Raw genomic sequence first — 25,473 nt, forward strand, 5'->3', positions numbered from 1 at the left:
AAAATTTACTTTATAACCCCCTATCTTTTCATAATTATCGAACTATCTCATCAAATTTTCAATATTTTCTTTTATGGGTGATAAATATAAAATAATATCGTCGGCAAACAGCTTTAATTTAGACATACCGACTAAAGGGGGCTGGATAGCCACGTTGTCCCTAATCTTAATTACTAAAGGTTCGATGAAGAAAGTAAAAAGCAGCGGGGACAACGGGCAGCCCTGTCTTGTGCCCCTGTTTATCTTGATCTTACCAGCCTGTTTCATATTGATTATTACTTGGGCCGATGCTCCCTCGTAGATGTTATAAAGTATCTTAATAATTGAGGCTGGGAAACCAAATTGACCGAGAGAGTAAAATAATGCAGCCCAATTCACTAGGTCAAACGCTTTTTCCGCGTCCATCATCAGTATACAGGCTGGGGTCAAATTAATATTAAAATAGTCCAATGCCTGGATTAGGAACTCGGTGTTTGCTGCCATATAACGCCCTGCAATAAACCCAGACTGGTCCTGATGAATGACCTCCTGGGCAGCAAAGACAAATCTTTCAGCCCATATTTTCATAAGGATTTTGTAATCCGAATTTAGTAGGCTAATCGGCCTGTATGAATTAACATCGTACTGATTTTTATCTTTTTTAAGAAAACATATGATTGTAGATTCCTTAAACTCAGCAGGGACGAACCCGCCTAACCTAACATGATTGTATAACTTTTTCAAAGGAGTTGCTAATTCTCTAAAAAAAGACCTTATAAAATTCTATTGGGAATCCGTCCTGGCCGGAAGCTTTTCCCCCTGACATTGCCTTTATACAGTTTTGTATTTCTGGGGTATTTATTTCCAGACTAATTTGATTTACCCGACTTTCGGAAATTTTGGGGATTTGAATGTCTAAAAAATAGTCCTGGATCATTACATCCTCTACCTGATATTCCGTTGAGTACATTTTTTCAAAATGATCCAGGAAGATTTTTGAGATCTTGTCTCTATCCTCCTCCTCCAGCCCGCTCAGAGGATCGCAAATTTTCCCTATCAGTGATGACTCCTGCTTTTTTCTGGTAGAGTTAGCTAGTAATTTCCCCACCAACTGGCTGTCTTCATAGACCTTTTGTTGGAAGGCTTTCGAGCTGTTAATCTCTTCCGCTACAAAATAATCCCGAAGAAGAGTTTTAGCCTGCTCTAGTTTGCTTGAGTGATGTTGGAGCTGCAATGCATATTCCCTCTCTACGTCTGATTGAAGCTTAGCTATTTTTGACTTTCTTTTGTTTGCCTTAGCACTAGTATATGCAATAATCTGGGCGCGTGCTGATGCTTTGAATCCGCCCCAAACAGAGAAGGGTTCAGCTGTATTATCGTTTATTACAAAGTATTGTATAATCCAATCTCTGAATTGTGAAACCCATTCCTGGTTCTGTAGGAGGGTGCGATCCAGCTGCCACCTGGGGCACTTTTCATCCACTCCTCCCAATTCTAATTCTAATTCAATTCTAGCATGGTCCGAAAACGGATTGCATCCAATCACAGCTCTTAAGATCAAAAAAGATCTAGATATTAAAAAAAAGTCTATTCTCGATGCAGTCCGAAACCGGTGGGAATAGCATGTAAAAGATTCAATTTCAGCATTTCTATAACGCCATGGATCCCTCAATTGATATTCATGTAAGAGTGCTTCAAAAAAACATTTTGTTTTGGGCTTTAGCTGTTTCTTTTTCTTGTTAGAAGTATCTTTTGACAAGGCTTGAATAAAATTAAAATCTCCTCCTAGTATTATCTGTCCTGGGGCGCCCCTCAAAGATTCAAAAATTTCTGACAGACCGGAAATATCATCGTGGATGGGGCCATAATAGTTGACAAAGTTTATAATTTTATTTTGCAATTTGGCCACCACCCAAATCCACCTGCCCTTATCATCTCTATGAACCTGAAGGAATTCCCAGGCAAGATCCCTTGAGAAGTAAATAGCAACCCCTCTCTGGGCCACCCCTGCTGATGAGAAAAATACCTTAGAAAAGTAATTAGGAATAAACAACTTCGGGCTATTGGACTTCAAGTGAGTCTCCTGAAAGAAGACCACCTGAGGTCTAATAAAAATTATCCATTTCAGCAACGCCCCATACTTCTGTTTGTTTAACATTCCATTTGCATTAATTGACAGGATATTACAAGTGTTACTTTTCATCTGAAAGAATATTTTATCACTGCTGCGTACCTATTAAAAGAACTAAGGCTAGTAAAATACCCATTGCTCATATTCCTTTTTGCTGCATTTACCCCCTCCCCCCACCCCCCCCCAGGAATGTGGAGGTCCCCGTCCCTTCCACGCTGGCCACATTCCTCCCACTTCTTCTGATCTGGGTGTCCTTTTGTTACACCCTGAGTGACCCATAGATCTGTTACCGCCCCATACAGATATTGCACGCTATTCCTGCTAAGGAAGAAAAAAGCATCAGAGCTAGAGCAGACCTAAGTTAGAATTTCCCCTTTTCCGGCCTAGCTCCCAAAGAAATCTCCTTGAGAAAAGAGTGCGCTTCTTCTATGTCCGTAAACAAATAGAATTTTCCTTTAACCAGGACCTTCAATTTAGACTGCTGCGCGATCGAGGCTTGAGCGCCATTTGCCTTGAATAAGTGTAAAATTTTCACAAATTCTTTTCTTCTTTTTGCCGCTGCAGCAGTCATATCAGAGAAGATCCTACATTTTACAGTTTCTGATACCGCAAATTGGCGTTGTTGGAAGGCTTTTGATAAACTCTTCTCCTTGATCCTATAGTCCGCAAAATTCAAAAGAATAGTCCTTGGAAATGGAGAATTAGGGAAGCGCTGAGCTGGGACCCGATGAGCTCTTGTTATTGTCAGGTCTCCCTCGAATTCAGGTAGAACTGTATGGTGAATAAAAGAATCAACCCACTGAATGGGATCGGAGCCCTCTGATCCTTCCGGAACCCCCACGATCCTTAGGTTTGACGATCCTTAGGTTTGACCTTCTAGAATGATTTTCGTGCTCATCTAGCTTGTTTTCAAGAGCATTCTTCTTCTTAGCTGCCTCCTTAGCTTCTCCCGCAACCAGGTTCATTTGATCTTCGAGTGTAGAGATCCTCGTCTCTGCCTCCTGAAGTCTCTTTGGGATTACCAGCATGGATTCCTCAAATGTATCCATTCTTAATTGAAGGGCTGCTATCTCCACTTGCTGATTATGTTTGATTTCTCGAATTTCATCTAGAATCAGATTCAACATTTCGCGAATGCCCAGCTGATATCTTGCCTCCGAACTCTCTTCTCGTCCCACAAAATTATCTTCCCCTACTGAAAGATTTATTGTAGCACCTGAATTGTCTTCGACGGAGCACAACTGTACTTCATTCCCCTCTGCATTTGGGGCTCCCAACACCTCGCTTTGTTTAACTGGAGATGAAGAGCAGACTTACGTATAACCCGCTTCACCGAGAGTCTCTAGTGTGGAATTTCTAGAAGGTTGTAAAGCGCTTAGATGAAGAGACGTAGGCGTCTTATCATGACAAATTGATTTGGACGATTTTATTGGGCCTGAGTCATTAGATTGGTCATTAGAACGTGCCATATTGGCAGGTGCGGCTGATAAAGATGTTGCAGTTGGTGAGGTGGCAGGAGCTAAGGCAACGGGGGATTGTGCAGATAGAGACCTAGGAGTGGTTTTTTTTGCAAAGAGCGGATAGTCTTTAACCTCCTTTCCTTCTTTTCCATTTTTATTTTTAACCTCTCCTGCTTGAGGTGACGTTTCCGGAACTGATACTAAAGTGCCGGCTAGTAGTTTTGCTTCCGGCTCTGGATCTGGCTCTAGCTCTGGCTCAAGTTCTGGATCTGGCTGTATCATTAAGTCATTGCTTTCATGACAATCTATCCCAGCCATCTCTCTGCAAACTCGTTATGACATTGTTTGTTTGTTTGTTTGGATTTATATAGCGCTTATAACCCAGGGGTCTCTAAGCGCTTTGCCTTGGGAACCCGTCCTGGTTTTTCCCTGTGAGATAGCCCCTACAGGGCATCCCCAAGGTGAAAGCCAGGCATCCCGCCGCGGGGGGCCATTGTGGAGATTAAGCAAGCTTAATGCCCAGAGTTGCAGAGTGTGAACCCATGATTAGGTCAGGCACCGAAGCGAGAATTATCGAGTCCGTGGACATTTGAGCTCGAGACCCTGCCGCGTCGGGAATTGAACCCTGGTCCCGGGTCTGACCTCTGCTTCAGGGTCTGCCTGCTCTAACCAGTGAGCCACACTTCTCCACTATTTACATTGTGTCATTTTTATTGAAACTTATTCATTTTATTATAGAAAACATTTCCCAGTGTCGTTTTAATTCTATTTATTTATTCGAGTGCTTGTGGATACATGATTTTTTGTTTTTCCGTCTGGTGCATACATCAGTATTCGAAAGATTATGAGGACCCTGGGGGGCCGAAATTTAAAAAAAATGTATGCCAGCAACCTTCGCGGGAGTGTACTCGACAACTTCCCAAATTTTCCTGGCGATCGGATGAATGCTGTTTTAATTCTATTTATTTATTCGAGTGCTTGTGGATACACAATTTTTTGTTTTTCCGTCTTGTGCGTACATCAGTATTCGAAAGATTATGAGGGCCCCGGGGGGCTAATATTTTAAAACAAATTATGCCAGAAACCTTCGCGGGAGTGTCCTCAACAACTTCCCAAAGTTTCCTGGGATCGGATGAATGCTGTTTTAATTCTATTTATTTATTCGAGTGCTTGTGGATACACGATTTGTTGTTTTTCCATCTGGTGCGAACATCAGTATTCGAAAGATTATGAGGGCCCTGGGGGGCCGATATTGAATAAAATGTTGTGCCAGAAACCTTCGCGGGAGTGTACTCAACAACATCCTAAAGTTTCATGGCGATCAGATGAATGGTGTAGTAATGCATAAAGGACAAACAGACAGACAGACATACATTCGTTTTTATATATATAGATATGTTTCCGGGGTCCTGTGCATGGGCGGGAATATTCATGTGCTCATGACTATTGATAAGGATACCCTGGAAGAGATTGGTAATATCCAGAAATAAACAAAGTGATCAATAAGTGGCTGTGTCTTGGCTCCTTCACCGTGACAGAAGGCTCTGATTAGTTAAAAAGAGAAAGACACCATTCTGTGATCCCAGCCTTCACCTTCAACTTAAAAGTTAGCTATGCTATAGAGGTTCGATTTGACGTAATACCTAGAGCATGCTGCCCTACATATGGCATTATTAAGGAATTCCCACATCTGGCCCCATTAAATCCACTCCTGTCCCTCAGAATTACTGATACAGGGGTACCAATCACTCCTATGTGTGGAGTTAACAGGTTGACTAAACAATAGGAATTATTGGTAGAAATGGTAAATCTAGGGGATGCCCCTCGTAATTCTTCATATTTCAACCGAACATACACCAACTAAGTTCAGATGCTCACCGCAGCTAAAATTTCAGAAAAAAAACACATTTGTAGTTTTCCCATGGATCTTATGATGTTGACAGAGCTGGTAACCTGTTAACAGCCTCAACGAAATTATGATGGACCTTGTAATGAGGCCTATCAAGGCTGTTGAAGTTCAACAAGAGTTCTGCTTGTTTGGAACAATAAGAAGCAATCAGCAATCCACAGTGGATACATGTATAGTACAAAAATTCTGAAATGTTTGTTTTGTGAGGGAAGCTTGCAATGGCATGATCTATCTAGTTTTGAATGTGCTTCCTAACACAATATACATAACTTGTCTATTGGTGTGATTCCATTTGGCAGACAGTGTAGACAGGACAACTTTCATTTGATAATCTTTCAAGATTTCACAATCTTAAATGTTTTAGCACAAACAGACGGGGGAAACAAGAACTGAGCCAGAAATACCTCAAGAGATCTGCTGTGCTAATCTGTTCTCAGTGAAACAAACAGTGAAATGAGGCACAAAAGTGGTGCCAGAAAATACGAAAGAACCCAGAATCTAATGATATCTGAGTTGTCAGTGGACATTACTTAAAAGGCCTGAATGTAGATTTTACCTTTCCAATCTCAGTTGCCCAAGAAATTGAGATTTGGTTTGGCACTGCCGACGACATCCGAACTAAAGAAGTGATATTGAGTGGGCGTCCTTGTCGCTTCTGCTCAATGCCATTTTTGGGTGGTGGTGCATATCCCTTTGTCAAGAAAGAAAAAGACGAAAAAAGAAAGTTTACTTCCAGGTTATGTAAATAAGCCGAAATCATCTCACATTCAAAACATGTTAAATGTTTTAAAATTTTGGTAAATTATTATGTACTTTTACTCAACCGGAAACGCATAATTATTTGTGAATGTATTTAATATAAAAATATGCCTTTGTGGATTACACAAAGTCAACACTGAATGCACACTCAATATTACCATTTATAGCTCAGGAACAGCACATTGCAAAACGGCAGAAGCAAGATTCTTAAAGCTATATAAAAACACTTTACTGGTGTTATTAATGTTACTGGTCCAGAGCATAGTAGAGAGCAGGGTTTTTCAACGCCAGAGTAAGGCCCAGCTGGGCTCAGAACAATACTGTAGAAGGGGTAACCAGGAGTAGAATAGTTCAAACATGTGGAAGACACAGTTTGAGGTATCTTACTCTTACATACTTATATTCACCAACTCCCTGATTTCACACCATCATGTTGGAGGTCAGCTAGACGCCGAAGCTAAATGTGACCTGCGCACTTGAAGGTAAAATGAGGCAGAATGCGATATGCGAATCATATGCCTATTTTGCACCTTCCAAGGCTTTTGTGTCCTGTTTTACTAACACTTTATCGTTGTGGGCTTGAGCGCTAGATTTAAGCGAGCACAATTAATGTTAAACACATAATCAACATATGCTACAACTAGTTACTAAATCATCTGCCCCCACTTTTGCGCTGGTTTGCTCATACTGAATCTAACTGATTTACTGCACGCCACTGAGGTTTATGATGCAGACTGCATCATATACCCCAATGGCTTTATTACCTTGACACTAAGGGCTATACATTCATGTAATGTATTAAATATAACCAGCATGTTATTACTACAAAGCAAATTGCTAAAACAAATATGCAAATTTGATTTCGCTCTTGTAATACTTAATCTCGTTTTTGCTGATGCTAATCAAAAACTCAGTAAGCAGATATTTTTAGAAATAGTTCATTAATACCTTAGTAAATAACAGTAACAAGCATAGTCAAAGATAATGTGTCTTGACTTTGCTGCTGGGCATTAACCGATCTGATTTGCCTATGTTTTTCATAGTTGGTGTGCATGGACATATATAAACACAACAGCCATCTTAAAATGGAGTTTCATAAAATAAAGGAGCTTGAACTTGGCCCTTTGATGTACTGGCAGCCAATGCAGCTCCCGTAGACTATCAGATGCCGAGCTATGCTTGCTTTTATTGCTAACCAGCCTAGCAGGTGCATTTTGAACCAACTGCAGGCAAGTGAAGAGATAGTCAGGCATACCCACACAGAGCGCATTCCCATAATCCAGTCTGCTAGAAAATAGGGCCTAGGTAATAGATTTCCTGCAGTTTAAGTGGATCCAGGAAAAGAGTCAACAAAGTAGTTTCAGTGTAGCTAAGCTTTTTTCACACAGCGTTCGTACTTGATCTTGCAAGGACAGTGCCAAATCAAAAAAGATACCCAGATTTTTGGCAACTCGCTTGGGTTCGGCTCCCAGCGCTATGGGCCACCAGGTACTGTCCCAGATTAGGTGTGCTCCACTGAAAAGTAGAATCTCTGATTTTACGGCATTTAACTTTAGACAGTGTTCTGTCATCCAAGTTGCTATCTCAGTGAGTTAAGTTACTTTTGGTAAAGATTTACAAAAGTAGTTGAGAGGTGCACTCGGTAATATGTTCAGCATGAAAAAGTTCAAGGAATTTGAGGATCTTCAGTTCCTTCTTTATTGATTTCTTTATTTCCGTCTTTATAAAATACAATGGCACAGCCAACGCGTTTCATTCCCTTTCGTGCCTTGGGAATTTCCCAAGGCCCGAAAGGGAATGAACATATTACCGAGTGCACCTCTCAACTACTTTTGTAAATCTTTGGCATAACAGACATCCTTGGCAGCGGATGTGGAGAGTGTTTGCACCATAACAACTCATGAAACAGAAGAAGTCAATGTGCTAAACCTTGGTCTCCTGCTGTGGGCTTTTGTTGTTGTAAGTTACTTTTGGTGTCCACATGCTTGTCATCCAGGGAGATTAGTAGTTGTGTGAGTATCTTAGAGCCCGAGTAGAAGCCCCCAGGTTCCAGGAGACCAGATTGCACTGTCTCCTTATGGCCTGACCCATGGTGCCTTGGGGGAGTGATAAGCACTACCCCTTCTATTCTGTCCCATTCATATGTTGGATCAAGGGAAAAAAAACTCTCCTCCATACAGACCTAGCGGAGGTATCTTCCATTCGTAAGCCCTTAACAATTGAATATGTGAAAGCCCCCCAAATCTACTATTAAATCTTGATAGACAGCTAGCCTGCAATAGGGCCTTCTGCTTGGTGCCATCCCAGTGTGTACCCCAATTCAGATTCCTCCTGAAGGTTAAACCCAAATATCTATATTGATCGACTTGCTCTACATCCTGTGTGTCTAAGTACCAGGTGAAACTCTTGGTCTTTTCCAAATTAAAGTGGAGCTGGTTCAGCTTTCTAGAAGTTGCCAGGGCATTTAGTTTCCTCTGCAGACCAATAGGGATATAATCCAGTAATACCAGATGGTCTGCATGAAGCAGACAGACTATGTGCTGGTTTCCGATTTTAGGTGAAAAATAATTAGATTGGGAGATAAAGGTGGGAGATAAATAAAGGTGGGAAGGTCGGCCACAAATCGGCTAAAAAGCAGAGGTGCTCAAACCACCCGTGGCAGGCCGTTGTCAATGGGAATTCTTTGTGATAATCGACCCAACTTATCTAACTTCAACTAAGCCCAATTACCAGAGTGAAAAGATTGAAGTGCACTAAGGAGGTTTCGCTGGAGGTCCCAAGCAGCAAGTTTCCCCCACAAGATATCACTATCAACAAAATCAAAGGCTGTCCGGAAGTCAACAGCACAGCCTTTCATTTTCCTCCAGGGCCTTTCGAATAATGGCCCATAGTGAAAAACAGTGGTATATAGTGGAGTGACCATCCCGAAAGCCCCCCTTTTCTATTGGAATTCTATTGGTTTCAATAACCCTTTCATAACGATTGGCTAAAATAATCTTAGAAAATATCTTTAGTGAGCTATCACGAAGGCTAATAAGCCTATAAGGTGTAGGGTCAGTACCACTTGCTTTTTTAAAAATAGGTTTCAATAATGACCCTTTCCAGGAAAAGAGGTAAACGCCGGAAGAACAAGTTATTTACGTTCAGTAACGATATATCTGTAAGAAAAATTAGTTAGTTGTAGATTCCTTATCTTAGAATTACCCCCAGGCGTCAGACTGGATCCGGAAAGTTTTTTCGTCAGCAGTACCTCTGCATGTCGGAAGGTGGCGTCGGTCGGCTCTGCGTCCGTCATTTGCATCGTGGTCGCCGGCATGATGTCTCAGCAGCTATTTAGACGACCCCCTTATGCGTGGACGTCAGTTCTGTACATGACTTTCCGCACCCGAAACGCTGAACCATGCAAGACACTGACCACTGGTGCACAAAACTAGTGCCCTGAAAGGACATCCTTAACACTAGAAATCCGTTCGCAGAACCGGGAGAATGGGAGGGCTGGTAAGGAATCTATAACTAACTAATGTTTCTTACAGATATTTCGTTACCAAAGGTAATTAACTTGTTCATCTGAAAGAAACACGTTAGTTATAGATTTCTTACCTTAGAATAGGACTGAAGCAATACCAACACTGGAGGTGGGTCTGCGAACCAAGATCACACCAGAAAGTCCTGTAGAAGAGAACGACCAAAGAAGTCGTCTCTCCGGACTTGATTGTCAAGGCAGTAGTATTAGTTGAAGGTGTGCAACGAAGCCCATGTAGCTGCCTGACAAATGTCATTCAGAGGAACTCCCTATCACAAAGCAGTAGTTGCTGCCGTCGCCCTGCTGGAATGGGCGCGCAGCCCCACTAGAGGCTCCTTCTTTGCCAGAAAATAACCGGATTTGATACACAAATCGACCCATCAGGAGATAGTCCGCTTGTGTACGGTCCAACCTTTTTTGGTGCCCATACAGCCAACAAAGAGCTGGTCATCCACTCGGAACTGTTTTGTGCAATCCAGATTAAGGGAAAGCGCATATTTTGGGTCCAGACGGTGGAGCCTCTCCTCCTCTTTTGTGGGATGCAGAGAGGAAAAGAAGGTGGACAAAGTGATGGTCTGCACGATGTGAAAGGCAGTGCCAACCTTGGGCAGGAAGGATGGACGAATCCTGAGAACCACCTTGTCCAGATGGACAGACAGGAAAGGAGGCTTGGATGAAAGGGCCTTGTGCTCACTCACCCATATGGCAGATGTGATAGCTACCAGGAAAGCAGTTTTAAGTGTCAGAAGCCTTAAAGGACAGTTGTGAAGCAGCTCAAAGGGAGCGCACATTAAAAAAGTTAAGACTAGATTCAAGTCCCACTAAGGCATAACAAAGGGGTTGTACCTTTAAAGAAACGATTAAAAACCGGGGACTTTCGAGAAGGCTGATCAGGAAGCCAAAGGAAGGCAGAGATAGCCTTTGATAGTGTCCAGAGCAGAACCCTGCTGGCCTAAAGAAAGAAGGTACAAGAGAACTTCAGAAAGAGGGGCAGAAAGGGGATCCACAGCCTTTGCTGTGCACCATGCCACAAACTTGTTCCACCAGCAGGGGTATACCTGCTCAAAAGACGTCAACTGCCGCCGCTAAATCTCCACACAAGGAGGTGGAGGCTGGACAGGTTCGGGTGGAGGACTGTCCCCTGCTGCTGTGACAGAAGATCCTCCCGCAGAGGCAGCCTGATCGGAGGATCGATGGCCATGTTGAGCAGCTCGGGATACCAGTCTCTTCGTGCCCAATTCAGAGCCACAAGAAGGACTTGGGCCAGGTCGCGTCTGATCTTCTTCAGCACTCTGGGCAGAAGTGGTATAGGTGGAAAGGTGTACAACAGACCACAACTCCACTCGCAACAAAAAGCGTCACCTAGCGAGTGCCGCCTTGGAAATTCCAACGTGCAGAATTGCTGACATGGCGCGTTCTCTTAGGTGGCGAATAGAACTAACCAAGGGTCTCCCCACTGTCGAAAGAAACCTTGCACCACCTCCGAGTGAAGACGCCATTCGTGATCCATCATGCACCTGCGGCTGAGTTTGTGTGCTCTGGCGTTCAGGGAACCTGCAAGGTGTTGAGCCACCAGGGATATGCCCTGATGCTCCAGCCATGTCCAGAGGCGGAGGGCCTCCTGACATAGGGCCCACGACCCCACCCGCCCTGTTTGTTGCAGTACCACGTGGCAATGGTGTTGTCCGTGAACACCTGCTCTACTCTTCCCCGGACAGAGGGAAGGAATGCCTTGAGCGCAAGATGAATCGCCTTAGCTCCAGAAGGTTGATGTGGAGCCCGGACTCCCCCGGAGACCAGGAGCCTCTGATCTCCACCTCTACCATGTGGCTGCCCATCGCAGAAAGGATGCGTCCGTCACCACTGTGTGCTCTGGTTGGGGAAGGGAGAGGGATCTGCCGTTGACCCAATCCTGGTTCGTGAGCCACCACTGCAACTGTTGAGCAGTGCCCTCCAAGATCTGGACACAATCGGACAGATTTCCCTGATGCTGCGCCCACTGGAAGTTAAGATCCCACTGCAGAGCCCGCATATGCCACTTGGCATCATCGACCAGCAGGACACAGGAGGCCATGAGGCCCAGCAGCCTCAGGGTCATCCGGACCGAAACCCGGGATGGAGGCTGAAAGATCGAAATCATAGCCCGAATATTCCGGACTCACTGTTTGGGAGGATAAACCCGAAACTGAGTTGTGTCCAGAACCATTCCGATGAAGAGGATCTTCTGACAGGGAATCAGGTGTGACTTCGGCACATTGACGGAGAACCCCAGCGAATGCAGGAGGTCGGCCGTAGTCTGGAAGGAGGAGACAACTGCCTGGGGCGATCCTGCCTTCAAAAGCCAGTCGTCGAGATAGGGGAAGACTGGAACCCCTGAACTGTGCAGATGAGCTGCGACCACCGCCATCACTTTCGTGAACACCCGAGGGGCGCTGGTAAGGCCAAAGGGGAGCACGGTTCACTGAAAATGCTCATGGCCTACCGTGAACCGCAGGTAGCGCCGGTGTGCCGGCAGGACGGAGATGTGAAAATAGGCGTCCTGCAAGTCCAACGCTACCATCCAATCTCCAGGGTCGAGGGAAGACAAGACATGAGCCACCACTGCAACTGTTGAACAGTGCCCTCCAAGATCTGGACGCTGTTGGACAGATTACCCTGATGCTGCGCCCACTGGAACTTCAGGTCCCACTGCAGAGCCCGCATATGCCACTTGGCATTATCGACCAGCAGGACGCAGGAGGCCATGAGGCCCAGCAGCCTCAGGGTCATCCGGACCGAAACCCGGGATAGAGGCTGAAAGATCGGAATCATAGCCCGAATATTCCGTACTCACTGTTTGGGAGGATAAACCCGAAACTGAGTTGTGTCCAGAACCACTCCGATGAAGAGGAGCTACTGCCAGGGAATCAGGTGTGACTTCGGCACATTGACGGAGAACCCCAGCGAATGCAGGAGGTCGGCCGTAGTCTGGAGGGAAGAGACGACTGCCTGGGGCGATCCTGCCTTCAAAAGCCAGTCATCGAGATAGGGGATGACTGGAACACCTGAACTGTGCAGATGAGCTGCGACCACCGCCATCACTTTCGTGAACACCCGAGGGGCGCTGGTAAGGCCAAAGGGGAGCAAGGTAAACTGAAAATGCTCATTGCCTACCGTGAACCGCAGGTAGCGCCGGTGTGCCGGCAGGACGGGGATGTCAAAATAAGCGTCCTGCAAGTCCAACGCTACCATCCAGTCTCCAGGGTCGAGGGAAGACAAGACCTGAGCCACCACTGCAACTGTTGAACAGTGCCCTCCAAGATCTGGACGCTTTTGGACAGATTCCCCTGATGCTGCGCCCACTAGACCTTCAGGTCCCACTGCAGAGCCCGCATATGCCACTTGGCATGATCGACCAACAGGATGCAGGAGGCCATGTGGCCCAAGCAGCCTCAGGGTCATCCGGACCGAAACCCGGGATGGAGGCTGAAAGATCGGAATCATAGCCCGAATATCCCGGACTCGCTGTTCGAGAGGATAAACCCAAAACCGAGTCGTGTCCAGAACCACTCCGATGAAGAGGAGCTTCTGACAAGGAATCAGGTGTGACTTCGGCACATTGATGGAGAATCCCAGCCAATGCAGGAGGTTGGCCGTAGTCTGGAGGTGGGAGACGACTGCCTGGGGCGATCCTGCCTTCAAAAGCCAGTCGTCGAGATAGGGGAAGACTGGAACCCCTGATCTGCGCAGATGAGCTGCGACCACCGCCATCAGTTTCGTGAACACCTGAGGGGCGCTGGTTAGGCCAAAGGGGAGCATGGTAAACTGAAAATGCTTGTGGCCTACCGTGAACCGCAGGTAACGCCAGTGGGTCGGCAGGACGGGGATGTGGAAATAAGCGTCCTGCAAGTCCAAAGCTACCATCCAGTCTCCGGGGTCGAGGGCAGACAACACCTGAGCATGGGTCAACATCTTGAACGTCTCCTTCCAGAGGAAGCGGTTGATGTCCCTGAGATCCAATATAGGACGCAGACCCTTGCCCTTCTTGGGTGCCAGAAAGTAGTGGGAATAGCAACCACAACCTACTTCTGGAGCTCCCATGGCCAAGAGAGACAAAACTTCCTGCTGGAGAAGTGCCAGGTGATCTTCTGACATGCAGTGGTATTGAGGTGGCATGGCTGGAGGGGTAGCCTAGAACGTGTGGGTATAGCCCCTTCGGACTATTTGCAAAACCCACCTGTTTGACATGACGGATTGCCAGTGGGGGAGGTGAATGCGAATCCTGCCGCCCACTGGCATTTGTGGGCCTGAAAGGTCGGACTAGGTTTGGACGTTGCTGTAGAGGGGGAGTTGGTGAACTGGCCCGCCCACTGGCCCCCTGAACCACGACGTTGGTTCCCACATCCCCGGCCGCGCGAAGGTTGGAAAACTTGCTGCGGCCTGTGGCTCTGGGAGGGACGTAGTGGGCCACCCCTTCCGTAGCCACGAAAGGGGTGAACAGCAGACTGCGCTGGGCGTCTGCAGAGGCCCATGGACTTGGCCATAGCCCGTGAGAGCTCTGGGGCGTTGTACGCTTTATCGCCAAAAAGGCGCTGGCCATCAAAGGGCCTGTCCATCAAGGTGTGCTGGACATCCCCCGAAAAGCCAGTCGATCTCATCCAGGCATAGCGACGAAGGGCTACAGACATGGAAATTGTCCTGCCTAGAGAGTCGGTGGTATCCAGCCCACAACGGATGGTAAACTTAGCAGCATCCCTCCCGGCGGCTACAGCCTGGGAGAGCACTGTCCGGCCTCCTCCGAACACTGACGCAGCCCCTGCGCAACCGTATCCCACACAGAGTGGGAATAACGGCCCAATCGACATGCAGTGTTTACCGACCGAAGTCCCAAGCTGGCGGAACAGAAGATGGTCCAGCTTCTTGGATTCCCTTTCCAGTGTAGCAGTAGGGAAAGCGCTCTTGGAAGTGGAGGCTTTGACTACCAAGTTCTCCATTGTCCTCGATTTTTTGCTAGTCTGATAAAACAACTCAGTTTACCTTATTTAGCGGAGCCGCAGATCACTCGTGCATCCCGTGATAATCTGGTACTACCCGGAAGTGCCTCTGAGCAACGTCTCGCGATATACTTCACACGCCGGGTGCTAGCATTAGGTTCTCGGACTTGTAGTCAAGTCGTATTTCTTAATAATTTTTTTTTAAAACGGTAGAAACGTGCCTTCAAGCATGACGATCCAAGCGTGTTAACATTATTTTATATGTGAAAGCAATGCTCAGTTGATATAGCTTGCGGAATGTTTTACCAGCAATACGCTCTATATTTATGCAATAGGGCGCCGTTCAAGCTGTGTCGAACTCAAATAAAATGTTTCAAGCGTGGCATTAGGTGCAAATGGATATTTTTGCAAGGCATTAGAGGAGGTGACCTGGAGGCAAAGCTGACTAAAAGAGAAGCCATGTTAATTATTAAATTTAACACTGCAGTAGACGGATTAAATGAGCTTTGCAAAATGTATCACCTTTAACCTACACAAAAATCATTCAACAAATAAAGAAGCATCACGAAAGAAGAGTCCAATAGACATTATGGTACGCTGACCCCACGTTTAAACTGAACAACTTCATACATCATGGCCAACCTTGCAAAAATATCCATTTGCAGGGGCGTGGCCAACTGCCGAACATGGTGGCAGCTTGAAGCGGGAGCTCCTCCAGGCAAACCGGCCCGCATCAACTATCCGTCACTGATCCGTCTTTAAGCCCGCTCGAAGGAGCGACATCGGCTCGGGGACCCGAGCGGCACACAATGCTCCGACCCCGGTAGTGACCGGACACCGGGATCGGCTACGATTGGAGGCGGCGTACTGGGGCCTACACCAGCCTAGCAACACCGACCCACAGTGCCTGGCGGACCCGACCGGAAGTACATCCTCCTCGGCCGAGCGCTGCGACATTGGCCGGCCGCAACTACATTCTGCCCTGTAGAGTAGGCACCGCACCACTCGTAGCGAGCGTGCCCCCTGTGTGGCTGCAGGGATTATCTGGCCTGGGGCACCGTCTGAAGGCAAGGAGGCTGCCGACGGGAGTGAAGATCCTCCGGGGTCCCGGACGGCGGAGTGTGAGACAGACCAGGAGGCCGGAAGCGCCGTTGCGGCGACGAGGTGAGGCGGTCTGCTCTGAGGGCGCTGTCGTCTTCATACGCGGCCATTAATCAGAGTCCCACCCCGCTTTGGAGGGGGGGCGCGTCTAAGCCCCATTTCCCTGGCTGAGAGGGGTCATCGTGCGGCGCCCTGTGTACACGGGAGGTCCCGCATTGGCGCTGAAGTGGTGGAACACGGGAGGAGTCAGGCGCGCTCTGTTGGGGGCCCCCCTGCGAGAACCCACTGACGGCGCACAGAAGCACCGCAATTGATAACACTGCGGTACGTGTGGAATACGGAATCGACCACGCGGAAGGCCGCACTGCAACTTCACGGAGACCGAGGTGCTGCTCTTCGCGGCGGCCGGCTGCGCCGCGTCTGGGCCCTGTGGGGAGTGCGCGGCGCCCTCTTGGACCCGGTGGTACCCGCAATTGATTGCCGGACGCCCGAGGAAAGTACACGACGCGTGGGCCACGCACCAACCTACCAGCCCAATACGACTGCCTACATCCTCACCAAGCCAGCATGGCCGGCAAGGGCACGAGAAGTACGTCGACGCAGGCTAAGCTCGACAAATTTGCTTACGGCCAACATGGACAAGCCCAGACGGGCAGCCGCCACTCGGCTGGAGCGACCCCAGACGCGGGGGCCCCTCCCAAGGTGACCCTGGACGATGTTATGAAGACCCTCACCGAGGTCAAAACGACAGTGGGTTCCATTTCTTCCGAGGTCACTCTGCTCCGGGCGGACTTCAAAAAAATGGCAGAGAGAGTGACGCAAGTGGAGGTAGTTACAAAATCACTCGTCGAGGACACCTCGGACCTGCAGGTTGCCATGGAACGCATGGAGAAAGTCACTAAACAGTTGCAGGAGAAACTCGACGATCAGGAAGGGCGCTCCCGGAGGAACAACGTCCGCATCCTGGGCCTGCCGGAATCAGAAGGCAAAGCTGCTATGGACCTATACGTTGAAGACCTGATCAAATCCCAGCTGAATCCTAAAGGTCTGTCCAAATTCTTTTCTGTTGAAAGGGCACACCGAGTTCCTGGTGGAACACCGAAACCAGGAGCCACTCCGAGACCTGTGCTGGCCAGATTATTCAATTTTAGGGACAGGGACGCCATCCTTCAGGCGGCAAGGGTCTCCCCGCCTGTGAAAATTCAGAACTCCACTTTGGCCTTCTTTCCGGACTACACGGCGGAGGTAGCTAGGCGCAGGAAGTCATTCACGGATGTGAAGAAAGCGCTGCGAGACAAAGGCCTGCAGTACTCGATGCTCTTCCCTGCCAAGCTGCAAATTGTGGCCGAAGGGAAAACGTGGTTTTTTGACACGCCGGAGGTGGCTAGAGAATGGCTTGATGGATGGAGGCAGGTGGGCCGGCCTCACCGCCCGCACAGGGACCGAAGGCACCAGCACAGCGGAGAACCAGCGGATCGCCCGTCGAGGAGCCCCGCGAACAAGAGGGCGCAGCGGCACTGGATTCGGATCTTGAAAGAGACCCCTTTGACTCTGGACAACCTGTAATGGGCTGAGTTGACTGGGCTGCCAGAGGGACAGTATATTGTAGACCTTGGGAACTTGATGCTGATGGAGCTGAGTAGGGCGGGCATCGGCCGGTGCCTGTAGGGGTCTCACCAACCCCACGAGCAAGTAAGGTGTACAGGGATGGGATTATGCACTCTGCCAAGTTGGGGATGCGGGCGGGTTCAAGTCCGTGGTGCAGGGAAGCAGGGAGGGGGTGGGGGGGTTGGTTGTATTGTTATGGTTATTGTTCTTAGTCATCACCTCTTCAATGTGGCACAAGGGCCTACTACAGGCTATACACTCATGGTACCCTAGCACACGTCATTGTATATGTGTTCCACTCCGACTCCACATGTCAGTAGCACTGATCATAATCCCGTATGGCCCAGGTAGCTAGTGACACACCCGCGGACTGTGGCCCACCGATGACAATGGTGTCTCCCTTAAAACTACTCACATGGAATGTTAGAGGTCTGGGGGACAAGATTAAGCGAGGATTGGTTCTCCAAACCATCAAACGCCACGGACCTGACTTGGTGATGTTGCAAGAGACGCACCTGGCTGGGTCTACATGCAAAGCACTCGACCGACGGGGTTATGCCATGGAGGTACATGCAGAGTTCACCACGGGATCCAGGGGCGCCGGGATACTCCTTAAGAAGAACTCCTCCTTTATGGTGGAAAGCCGCAAAAGGGATGATCAGGGTCGATTTGCGGCGATATTTGGCCAATGGGAAGGGAGACCCCTCAACATAGTGTCCGTATACATCCCACCAGCACTACACTCTACGGCCCTGCCGGCGCTGGGTCAATTTCTACTTGACCTCCCAGAAGGTGACATGATCATTGGGGGGGACTTCAATGCCATAACTGACCCGCAGTTGGACACCTTTCCCATACGAGAACGCCCGAGAGGGACAGCCACGCTTCCTGGTTTTCTGACGGCGCTAGGCCTTACTGATGTTTGGCGTCAATTGAACCCCACGGCGACTCAGTACACGCACTACTCAGCTACACACAACAGCCTCTCACGTATTGATTACCTTTTCTTTTTAGGGATGGGGCTGGGATCGGTGGACAAATTAGAGATCCTGCCTAGAGGTGTATCTGATCACTCCCCAATGTCCCTCCACATTACGACTAAAGAGAAGAGGCGCGCCAGGATCTATCCGATCTACCCCAATTACTTACAAATCCCTGGTGTTAGGAAAAAGCTTAAATTGGCCACATCACACTATTTTACAGAAAATATGGGCACAGTTTCCTCACCCTCGGTACTTTGGGAGGCGTACAAAACAGTCTTGCGCGGCGCAGCGATAGCGGCCATCACAGGGCATAAACGAGACTCCAGACGTGACCTCGCACAATTAGAATTGGCACTACAGGCCGCAAACGCAGCACACATGGCCGATCCCACCCCTGCCACTGCACATGCGCTACACCTCAGTCAACAACAGCACTTGTCTCATCTTACAACAGTTACCAAGGGACACTTGGCGAACACAGCTCACAGGATATATGACCTGGGCGATAAAGCCGGGAAGATGCTGGTGTGGTTAGATAAAAAGAGTGGCTGTAACAAAGGTATTCAGAGGCTATACACACAGGATGGCCAGCTGCAGACACACCCTGAGCAGATAGTTCGCACCCTGGCACGACATTATCAAGAAATATACACACCGGTTCGGGTGGTCACGGAACGGGAGGCATTAGCGTCACTTAATAACATAGCGGTCCCCGAGCTTTCGCAGGACGCACAACGGGAACTGGACACTGACTTAACCGAAGATGAAATCCAATTGGCAATACAGTCGTTACGATCCGGGAAGGCGCTGGGTCCTAACGGGATACCCGTGGAATGGTACAAAGCGTCGGCTCCCCTGTTGAGCAAACCCCTGCTAGATATGTATGTAGAAAGTTTAGACAAGGCTGAACTCCCTCTGGACCAACGCATAGCCACGATAGTAGCCATTCCTAAGCCTGACAGGCCGCAGACGGCCTGCTCCTCATACCGTCCTATCTCCTTGCTCAACGTGGAAGCGAAGATCCTAGCGAAACTCCTGGCTAGTCGCCTGATTAAGCATCTACAGACCCTAATACACCCCGATCAATCAGGTTTCATGCCGCACAGAAGTACAGCACTGAATTTGCGGAGAGTCCATGGAGTCTTGGCGCGAGCACATCTCCTCTCGGACCAGGCAGTCATATTGTCTCTAGACGCCAAAATGGCCTTCGATCTGGTGGAATGGGAGTATCTCTTTGCGGTCCTTGCTCGTATGGGCTTCGGCCCGAAATTTATAGCATGGATACGGCTACTTTATAGGTCACCCATGGCACAGGTGGTGGCGAATGGCCACATTTCGCAGACCTTCCCCCTGGGGCGAGGGACCCGGCAGGGGTGCCCACTGTCCCCCTTACTCTTTGCGCTGGTGCTGGAGCCACTAGCTATTCTGCTCAGAACAACGCCACTGTTTCGGGGCATCACCTGGGAGGACGGGTAGGAGGATAAGGTATCCTTATATGCAGATGACATGCTGATCTACATGACCAATCCCAATGAGGGTATTCCTGCCCTGTTGGCTCTGTGCGATGAGCACGGGAAAGCGTCCGGCTACACCCTAAATTGGTCCAAATCCATAATATTCGTCCTTAAGGGCCAGGAGCCGTTACTGCGGAATGACTGCCCCCTGCAATTGGCGACCGGCTCATTTAAATACCTAGGTATTTTCATCACCACTAATGCGGCGGACTTCTACACTGCGAACCTGGTGCCACCTCTGACACGTTTACGTGCGGACGTTAAATATTGGGCTACCCTTCCGCTGACCCTCCTTGGGCGGGCAGCATTATTTAAAATGATGGCTCTCCCTAGGTTTCTCTATGTGTTGGAGAACACCCCGCACGTAGTGGCTCCACGTTACTTCCAACAGGTCGCTGCGCAGGTATCTGCTCTGTTGTGGGGCAACGGCCCAGCCCGTATAGCACATGCCAAACTCGTTCAAAGCTGGTACGACGGAGGGATCGCACTTCCCAACCTTCAACTGTATTATTGGGCATCCCAACTTAAGGTAATTAATTGCTGGATCCATGTCCCGCGGGAAGACCCCGCTTATAAGGCGGACTGGTCGCAGTTGGGGACGGACGGCATGCTATCAGTGTTGTACAACCACTCACAAGTTCGTACATTGCTTGGCCCAACGTTGCATACGGCTACCTTATGGCATACAGCGCAGGCTCGACTGGGATGGAAGGGGAAGATCACTAGAATGACGCCGTTGTGGGACGCGAAGTCATTGGGGAACTTGAGGTCCTGTAAGGGCTTCGCACGCTGGGATCAAATTGGGATTTCGGTGGTGGGGGACCTCTGGGATCAGGGCTCAGTAATTGCATTCTCGCAGCTACAGCAGCAGTATGATATGGGCCCCACAGAAACCTTCCGGTATGTGCAAATTCGTCACGCTCTACTACAAGCCATTCCACCTGACACCACACTCCCGGAATCGTCGCCACTGGAAGACAGGTTGTTGACGGAATTTATGGAACAAAAGGCGACCTCTCTTACATACAAGAAATTGGTTAACAACCTGACAATCCCCACGCAGAAACTTAGAGAGAGGTGGGTTGGGGATGTAGGAGACATGGATGACACTGAATGGAATGAGGCGCTGGCATCACCGAGGGAGGTGGGCATCTCAGCAAGGTTCAGGTTAGTCCAGCTCAAGATCCTACACCGCACCTATTACACCAGGACACTTTTACACAGGATACAGAGGGCGCCGCACCCCTTCTGTCTGAGAGGCTGTGGGTAGGAGGGTACTTTACTCCACACACTCTGGGATTGCCCGTTGATCCAGGAAGTCTGGAGACAAATTATGCGCACAATATCCCAAGTCCTTGGGGTATCACTTCTCCCTGAACCCCGTAAATGCCTATTGAACATTTGGGACCCTACTGATCTGAACAGGTATGGACAGTATTGGGTCACGTTGGCTGTGACAGTAGCCAAAAGAGACATTGCACAGAAATGGGGTGCCCCAGAAGTGCCTACGGTGCATGGCTGGATTAGGACTATGGACCTTCTAATGGTGAAAGAGAGGGCGGTGTATGTGCTGCGGGCCTGTCCCCGTAAATGGAATAAAGTATGGTTGCCTTGGAATAAATACAGGGGGGAACCGTGTGCACCCTTGCCGGAGGACGACGATTTGGAGTCGGACGAAGAAGAAGATTAGGAGGGAGGACCTAGTAAGTGGAACTCTGGGTTGTGGTGGGATGGAGTGGGACCGCGAGGTAACATTTGAACAAATATACGGACTGTGTGCAGTAGATGAAGAATTGTCTATGTGTAGATACAAAGTTCTATTGTGATGACGACATCAGTTAGGTTTTATTAGTTGTGATTTTTGTTCTCTTAGTTGAACTTGCTAATCATTAATTGCTCTATCCTAAGTGGGCAAATTGCGAATTGAAACGGGGAGTGGAATGTTGCCAAGTAAGAATGTATGCAACTAGATAGCATTTATTTCCCTCTCGTCTATACTTGTATAATTGTCACAAACATCGGAACATGCTGAGACTTATCCGCATCTCAGATTAATCTTAGTAGTGATAAGAAAATGCTGATCAATGATGTTGATGTAAATGTCTTTTTTGCCTTCTTGACAATAAAGTTTAAAAAAAAAAAAAAAAAATATCCATTTGCGCCTAATGCCACGCTTGAAACATTTTTTTGAGTTCGACACAGCTTGAACGGCGCCCTATTGCATAAATATAGAGCGGATTGCTGGTAAAACATTCCGCAAGCTATATCAACTGAGCATTGCTTTCACATATAAAATAATGTTCACACGCCTGGATCGTCACGCTTGAAGGTACGTTTCTACCGTTTTAAAAAAAAATTATTAAGAAATACGACTTGACTACAAGTCCCAGAACCCAATACTGGCACCCGGCGTGTGAAGATTATCGCGAGACGTTGCTCGGAGGCACTTCCGGGTAGTACCAGATTAGCACGGGATACACGAGTGATCTGCGGCTCCGTTAAATAAGGTAAACTGAGTTGTTTTATCAGACTAGCAAAAAATCGAGGACAGTGATTAATGTGACTATGTAAGACATCTTTAAGCTCAGCAGCTTCCGATTAATGTACAAATTCAAATGCCGAACATTTAAAGAGCCCGGAGTCTAGCTTACTTGAATTAGCATATGTGACTACTCGGCCGAATTAAGAGAACACGCGGCGAGTTGTCCCAATAAAGAATAGAAGCTTAGCCTTACATAGTCACACCAAGAGCGCCCGCAGTGCATTTGCCAAGATGAACAATTAATAGAAAGACAAGAGCCATGTTTTTCCACATTATGAACAATGCAACATTCACACGCCCACTTGATTACAACTTGTTCTTGTGTAAAAATTAGAAAATGCTAACAGCTGAACAAATTGGACCTAGAAGACTTTTAGAATATTTGAACTATCAACCTTGAGGTCAAATAAAAGAAGGTTGTTTGACATTCGAATTTTTGATTTTCAGAAATCGGACATTCCCTACGATGAAAAAGAATCAAGCGCCCGTGGAGTTTGAAAGGTATGAAGAGATAAATGTCCCTGGTGTTTGCTTCCAACAATAGATAGCTAGTTCATGGAGACCACACATTTGAATGTTTTTGTTTCAGACTACTACGAAGTTGGGATTGTGTAGAAAAAGAAAAGCATCATGTTCCAGGCGCTTGTCGCCTGAAAGACCACAAGTAAGCAACCTCAACAGTGCTTCCAATAGCAATGACCGTTTAGACAGCCTGATTTTAGAGACAATTTTTTGATGTATCATTTTAACTTTGTGTTTGTAGAGAACAAATGAGAATAATCCTTGGAGAACGTGCGGAATGATTTGAGAGGTAATGTCTCAATCTGCCCAACTAGATAGTGTTTGGAATTTTGCATTATTAATCAGTCGAGTAAGACACCATCTTTTACTTTTTCAGAGATATATGGTCCTGAGGAGAATTCCTTTCTCATAGGAATTCGAAACGCGTCGACCACGGTTTCTATAGGCCAATCGAGTCAAGTCATTTGTACAAGAAAATGTTGAGTTTTGTATTTATGGATGGCCTATTACAAAAATGTGTATATCCAGTTTATATGATTTTCATTATTGAATATTAGATTGCTTTGATTTCTGTCACCTCAGGGTGGGTTTCTATTAAACATAAATAGTTTGTGTGCTTGAATGTGTGAATGTGCTGATTCAAAAGTATGAATGTCACTGCACTTGCGAGTTTGAAGGAGAGAATGATGCTAACAATTTGTTGACATAGGTCTATTTATATGTGATGTATTTTTGTGGGGACCTTTGTATGAGTTTATTGTGAGATGTAAGATTGTTCTAGAGATTTTTTGAATTGAGATGAATTGAAATACTTTTGAAAAAATAAATAGATGAATTCAAACCGAAAAAGTGGTTCAGTAGGATCGGTTTTGTTCCGTTTCTCTTGAGAATTCGTTGAATAAACGGCAGCACTGGCAACTGTAGTTGCTCATTATTATAAAACTCTAGCATCAGAGGAACCGGCTATTTATTTACAAATTAGAACTTACACATTGGGGGAGATCCCTTCTTTTCTGTTTCACAGCTGGTACGATCAGGCGGCTTTTGTGTTTTTATAGAGTGTCTGATTTGTTGGGAACGCAGCACTGCCTTGCCCATGTGACAATGCAACTTAACAATAATTGCTGCACTTTAATTTTCTCTGCAGTTTTTATAATTTTCCACAAAAGCACTTTCTGAAACCTATAATAAAGAACCTAGAGCATCCCAGGTTTACAATTATTGAATTCACCTGACATATGCTTTAGTGTGTGTTCCTTTTTTAAATCGGCAATTAAAACCAGAAACTCACTGGATGTGTAATCTCAACCATTCTAATCTTTATTGGCTTGTGTTAACAATTATAATTTATAAATGCCACTTACCAGCTGCCCATGATACGAATTTTACGAGTGTGAAAGAAGGATTAAGATGATAGGTGAATTATTTCAACCATATTAGATGATAATTTACCAACTAGTGTTTTTTTACTGTTATTCTTCTTTTATAAGTGTACCTGTGTATGTAATCTTTGATAATTATTTGTATTTATTTATCCATTATGTAGTTTCTTTGATGACCTAAACAGGTTGAATAAAGATCTATTGATTGATTGATCAGCATATCAAGGCAGGAGGCTTCCAAGTCCCCTGCCTCCTTTTGATATGCAACCCAAGGCTTCCCCAGACAGTGGAAACGCCATCCACTCCCCCCTCCCCCCGCACAATTGGCACAAGGACTGGTGGGAAAATTAGCTAGGTAGAAGGTGTGTCCCTCTCTCAGGCTCAGTCCACCCCTAAGATGGTCGACCTGATGTAAACACAGCTTTAGAATTCCACCATCTTACTTTTGGCGGAATCAGGCTCTCTGGGTCAGGGTTATGCTCACTTCCCACAGGAAGTGTTCATATTGGAGGTGCAGACACCCTAAATGTATGTAGCCCATTGGCTAATACCTGTCACTCTCCTTAATGCCCCAAAATGGAGTATTTAGGTGACACCCCAGACACCAGGGACTTAGATTCACCAGATCAAGAAGAGAGGACACAGAAGAGCCACAAAAAAAGTGAGAGATAGAAGACTAACAGCTGGCTTTTGTTGCCACACTCTGCCTGCCTACACCAAGTCTCGACAGCCGCGACCAGCGACTCGTCCTGTAGCTGACCAGCTTCCACGAACCCATGGGAGATGGCCAGCCGCTCACAAATTGGTAGCAATCTCTTGGAGCAGAGAAGCTACTCCCCAGCAGTCCGCAGGCACCGAAAAACAAAGTCTGATTTCACAGAGTTGCGACTCACTAGCCAGCCCATCGCCGCTGCCCTCCAGGAAGACGTATCTATGATCTGTACCCCCACCAAGTGATAGGGTACCAGGACCAACTGGAACCAATACCCATGGTACCAGACCCCTTGCAGCAAACAAAGATCGTGAGAGTCCAGTCGGAATTCCAACGACACCACGACTGATATGAGTTATTTTCCTAAACTGGTCT

At 47.3% G+C, this 25,473-nt stretch overlaps 1 protein-coding gene across 4 annotated transcripts in view; it reads right to left on the reverse strand.

The window, feature by feature from the left end:
* Positions 1-25,473, reverse strand: part of PIAS2 (protein inhibitor of activated STAT 2) — a 490,095-nt gene that overhangs the window by 379,075 nt on the left and 85,547 nt on the right. For all 4 annotated transcript variants that reach the window (XM_078674770.1, XM_078674772.1, XM_078674769.1 and 1 more), the window contains one exon: positions 6,036-6,170. In XM_078674770.1, coding sequence (XP_078530896.1) covers positions 6,036-6,170 — 135 coding nt within the window. The remainder of the gene's footprint in view (positions 1-6,035; positions 6,171-25,473) is intronic.

The sequence above is a fragment of the Lissotriton helveticus genome, chromosome 2_1 (assembly GCF_964261635.1).
Source record: "Lissotriton helveticus chromosome 2_1, aLisHel1.1, whole genome shotgun sequence".
NCBI lineage: Eukaryota > Metazoa > Chordata > Amphibia > Caudata > Salamandridae > Lissotriton > Lissotriton helveticus.